Here is a 5,778-nt window from a genome sequence, read left to right as displayed (position 1 = left end):
TCATCATCGATTCTTATCGTGAAAGTGAGGGAATGAAAAGACAGGATAGGAAAAGAAAGGACAGGAATTGACAGGAGAAAACGCGATATAAGCCAAGTCTAGTTTTTCTAGCTAATCAACAATGGACAAAGACAACAATGAAGTGCTCCTTTGCATTTACTCTCTCCAATGAAAGAATGTTTCTAGGAAACTAAATGATATGTTTTTAAGTATTTCTATGAAGATCATCCTAAATTTCATTTGGAAAAAAAAAGATGGCAAACTTTAAAGCACTTGAGATAACTAGGCGTGTTTCTAACTCGATTTAGAATTGAAATGTCTTCTAATGAAACTGCAGTAAACTCCTAAATAGTGAATGGCTGTCACACCTGGAAATAGATGAGTGAAATTCAATAAAAAGCTTTCTGCGATATGGATGAAAAGTCAAAGTCCCTAGTTGTCTTAATCATCGTGAAAAGTATTCAAGTTACCATTGTTCAGGTTCCACAAAATTATTCCAGTCTACCCTACCTCCCTTCCATCTACTCCCTTCCTTCATTTTGCTTCAAAATTCCCAGTTACATCAAGAGCATTTTAATTTGTCTCGAGACCACAATACTGATTGAAGTTCAGAGATTCATTTTAATTCAAATTGTATTGTAAGACGATAACTTGATGGAGTTGCAGGATTTTTCACCTTCAAAATTCTCCAACTACTTTCAAATTTTTTCCGCATTCTGGATGTGATATACAAGCAGAATGTCTTCTCTTCCAATTAGAAATTCAGGTTTGAGCAGCTTATATGGTACTTGCAGAGGTCACGAGCACTTATTGGGAAAAAAGATAAGACCATCTGTCTGGAAATACGTAATTAAGCACATTTAAGAGACAAAATGAAATTTTCTACATCTGTCATATTAAGAATAATAAGAAAAAGAATTTTGGAAGAAATTTGTTTCAATTGAGAGTTGATGAACTGATGTTAGGTGAAGTGAGAAAGAGACAACGACATTTGATTTAAAGGTGACACATCTGCTATTCGAAATGTATTGTTGAAGAACCGTCTTAACTTAACCAGCCTCGGCATTAAAAGGAATAAATTGAAGGTATTGTTGTCCCTACCAAAGAACTATCTATGAAGATATCCTATCTTTGATCAATGTAAAAACACATAGTCCCAATAATAATGAGGATTTTAAATTAAGTGTAGGCAATATCTGATAACAGAACCGAACAGAGGGAAACCTGAGAGATGAAACGGATCGTTTCTATCCGAACAAATTTGATTTGTACTGTCAAAGATATTATTTCAGGAGAGGATGACACAAATAAGTTTCCTTCTATAATTAACAGCAAAAATAATGCATGCCTCAGCACGTTTAATTGAGCATGGTTTTATTGAAGGTCATCATAGTTTTCTGCTCTCCACTATCATCGGAATTCATCTTAATACCTTCAACATTCTCAACACAAAAATACAGTATCAGTATATCATATTCGAGTGAATTGTAAGTCTTATTACAGTATGGCTCTCTATACAAAGGTCAATATCATAAGTCAAAAAGGTTAGCTAACAGAGATAAAAAATAATAGATGATAGAAATAAACGGAAGAACCGCACTGAACAACAGAATGTGTAGTACGGTTAATCGATAAAACGGAAAGGATTCTTCCTATCATCAAAGTCCGTTTTAAGCAAGTGGACATTATGAATTGAAAGCTTGAAAAAAGTACAATGTGCTAGCTATGTGGAAAAGAGTGAATTCATTTGTGAAATCAATCGCAAAACTATTAATAATTTGAATTTATTTCGCAGTATCTTTCTAACAGAATATTTATTCATTTTCATTCCTTGTGGAATAGAAAGTTTTAAAGTATTTAGGAAAGGTTCTATCAACGAACTAAGTACCTCATACTACATCATTGTTTACCAAAAAAAAAAACAATAGTCGATGTCTTAAACAGATGCATATACTAGAAGATACATATCAAGCAAACTAAGATACAACAAAAGGTCAATACGATATGCTGTATTGGTAGAAGTTAAGAGTTTACGCATCAACCAGGAGATCTATTTCCAGTTACAATAAATTAAAACAAAAAAAAAAATGAAATTTATTGAACCGCTTTACCTGAAACTAACAAAATACCAATACAGAAAGACCTTTTCCAGAAACTATCTTGAATTGAAAAACTTAAGCAGCATCATTCAATCGGTTTTTTTAAAGACAGAAGAAAAATTGTTGATTATCATTTAAGGAAAGATAATGAATAATACAGATGGAAATTTGGGTTTAGAAGATACAATGCCCTCACTTTTCGTAAATTATCCAAAATACGAAAGTTTGATCACAATGTATCCAGTGCAGAATTTTGAAATAAGGATGTGCTAGTTTCATTACTGCAAACTGATATCTGATAATGCTTTGTTCCAATTCAGAGAAGTACAATTGGAAAAAGGAAAAAAGAAGCAATGTTTTATGCGTGCAAGCAAAACACTCGATGCTACTGATGATATGATAAGATAGTGAAATTTGAGTTACAGGAGAATGATATAAATAAATTACGACGAAAAAAGACAACTTGGCCAAAGATTGTACTGCACCAGGGCTATCATCTTAGTTTTCATACACAGACACATGCATACACATACACACACACACACACACATACACACACACACGCACACACACAACGCATACACAACGTTGTGAGACATGCAATTACTCGTCATTCACATTGAGGTCGCAAATGAGGAGTTGGGGACATGTTAGAAACAAAATGAATTAATAAATTTACATAAAAGATATTTTTTTGAAAAAGTTAACCAACCATTTCAAAAAATAGAAGGAAGGGATAAAAAGCAACATGAAAATGAAGAAGTGATGGACAGACTCCATAGTTCTAGCTCTTAATGAGATAGATATATTGCTAACAGTGAGAGAGACAAAATCTAATTAAAAAATCCTGCAAAAATGCTTCATATCTTTTCCATCTTTTTTTTCTCTGCAGAAAAAGTAAATCAGAAGAAAAAGGAACTATGCACAGAATGGATTGAGATGGAAAATGCATGTCACACAAGTGTAAATGACTTCTAAGATGAGGTTGGGAAAAGAAAGCCTAAAGGATTAATTATTCCGCATTGAGTGGAACTTGCATTAAACAAACATTTCTTCAGACAAGGAACCCATAGCTTGCATCCAATCATTCCATAAACTGATATCCTGGGTTTCTAAACAAAGAATTTCTCTAATAGTTGTTGCAAGTAGCCATCAGTAAACACATGAACAGCTTTCCGAGAAGCCTGTAATGTAGAAGATTGAACGGGATAGACGAAAATACTTAGAGTCCATTTAGGTTAAGACATTATAAATAGGGTGAAGATAACTCTCGGAAATGATGCAAATGCAGACTATTTTTGAAATTTTATTTTTAAAATCCTTAAAAAAAATTGGAATGAAAGGTTATGTGATAATGCGACCACATGGAGGAAGTTAACGACACTAGCACAATTGCTTTGACATCTTTCGTCACATTATTTCTTCACCAAACTGACAACCTCCATCCTACTTTACCTGAACAGCCGGAGAAATGAATTGCCATATCATTTGTTTACCACTTCTGCTCCAGTACAATGAAAATTTTTTAAAAAAAAGCAAAGGAAAAAACACTTGGGAATTTTTCTCTTCAATTTATCCCATTAATAACTCAATCAAAATGAGAAATTAAAGTTTCACGATCGTCTTATTAGGTCACCTAACCTTCAAGTATTTTATATATAAAGTGACTTAAAACTAAAATGACATCGTCAAGAGTTTGACTGCAATATCAGGACATTGTTTAGAGAATGAACTTTCAAGAAACTTCTGTGAATTCTGTTCTTACATACAGATATGGTGATCGATGGATGTATCAGAAATGACTGTGATCGTTATCTGACAACAAAAGTACCAACCAGATCGATTTCCTCAATATACTGGAAGGAGAGATATTATTAGAATAGAAGGATAATGCTCAAACTCAGTTCCATATTAATTAATTATAAATATTTGACGTGAAGTCAGTCCATCGATGCCAGAATATGAAAAGATAAGAAAAATGTATATCATTCATTTATCGCAAAGGAACAAATGTCAAAACCCATTAAAGTGAAAAGGAGCGACAGAATTTCACTGAACTGAAGAATTCAGGGGAAAGAAAAACAATGAATATTGCACCCTATTCGATCTTTTATCGCATTGAGGATTCAATCACCGAATATAATAATATGTGATGGAAATAAAAATTTATCACAGTCATACGTATCATAAAATATGAGAAGTTTCTAAAAGATTTTCAGATTTAAAAGGAGAGGAAAATTCGTTGTGAAAAGAAAAATCTTGTTTATCATTACGAAATAAAAGATAATTTAACAGATAAATGAGTGACTTCCACCATTTCAAATTAGCAACTTGAACTAAACTTTATATGGCATCATGTATTACACAATACTAGACGTAAATTATCCCTAAAAGCATGCACCTGTGCTACTGCCGTTCACAAGAATAATGCATGTATGTTTTCATAATGCAGGTGCAGTACGCCTCCTTAATATCGAGATGATGCAGAAGTGAGAAAAGCTATACGTATTAACCTAACAGCAATAAAAACCCGTCTTAATTCTTACAGTTAAGATTAGCTAAGCTATTCGAACTTCGGCAAATAAAATTACAAGTGAGGTAGTTGTGCCATAATGATATACTCCAATACGAGGACAGCCAAAGATGTTGCTAAATATTCGTCAGTGAAGAAAAGTTAGAGAGGAATGTTATTCAGCTTTTCAGAAAAGAATGTATCCAATTACCTTTCACGAATATTATCTCCAAGTCAGCCAACCCTTGACAGTTGCCGATTGACCGCCCGGAATGCAGCAAACAGATATACAAATATAATTAACAGAAGCAAATGGATAGGTTAGAAATTTACTTGCTTATTTTTCATTGCATACTCTAAAAGAATGTGTCGTTTAGCTCAAGTTACTAGAAGGTAACCTTCTGCATCTTTCCGTTCTTTATTTCGATTAGGATCAAATTTCTTATATTGTAAGTTTCATCAGTGCTTGAAATTTGAAAATTTCAGATGAGAAGTGATCGAAGTTTTGAATCATTAAACTCTTGCTAGAGGTAACAAGGAGAGAGAAAGAGAGGAAGAAAGAAGAGGACGTTCAAAGTTGTATATCAACAAAAAATGAAAAAATTCCAACATTTGACATTCACAACTTTCGTACCGATCTCTGTTACAGGCAAATGAAAATAACGGAAGTGTCTAAGCTAAAGAGAGGTATCACATTTCAAGCAAGTTAATGCCAATCATATCAAACGTGTAAGAAAAATGATAGCCGCTGTTGATGTATATTAAAATGTGGATGACACGTGCAATTCAAACTAAAAACTAAAATTACACCTGCACCTTTTGTTCCAAAACTTTTATACCATCTTTCTCTCATATTCATCTTAATAAAAATAGTTTTAATACTGTTAGAATTATTGATTGCTACAGTATGTTCCGGAATAATCTAAGCATTAACGAGAAAATTTGCACGGGACATCATAAACTTATTTCTTCTTTTTATGAAATACCAACAAGTATGCAAGTTGTCGTCATATACATTTAGTAGTATATTCTCTCAATAACTTTCAAATTCCAGTTTCTCGAGTCGAAAAACTGCAATTTATTATAAACTCTTACCCGGGACAACATTCGGCTTATTTGAGCCAACCTACGAAAATTATTAACTTCATCAATCTTATTCACTTATAG

The 5,778-nt window shown here is 33.0% G+C and overlaps 1 protein-coding gene across 1 annotated transcript; it reads left to right on the top strand.

The window, feature by feature from the left end:
* Window positions 1-1,504: 1,504 nt before the first annotated feature.
* On the top strand, window positions 1,505-2,722 carry LOAG_08547 (hypothetical protein; the record flags this gene model as incomplete). The annotated part of the gene is made up of 3 exons (XM_003144077.1): window positions 1,505-1,544; window positions 2,239-2,300; window positions 2,525-2,722. The coding sequence occupies 3 exons, from the start codon at window positions 1,505-1,507 to the stop codon at window positions 2,720-2,722; spliced, it is 300 nt and encodes a 99-aa protein (XP_003144125.1).
* Between the last annotated feature and the right edge of the window lie 3,056 nt (window positions 2,723-5,778).

This window comes from Loa loa (genome assembly GCF_000183805.2).
Source record: "Loa loa unplaced genomic scaffold supercont3.50, whole genome shotgun sequence".
Lineage (NCBI taxonomy): Eukaryota > Metazoa > Nematoda > Chromadorea > Rhabditida > Onchocercidae > Loa > Loa loa.
The sequence above is the reverse complement of the archived record's forward strand: the minus strand, read 5'-3'. Positions and strand labels throughout refer to the sequence as shown.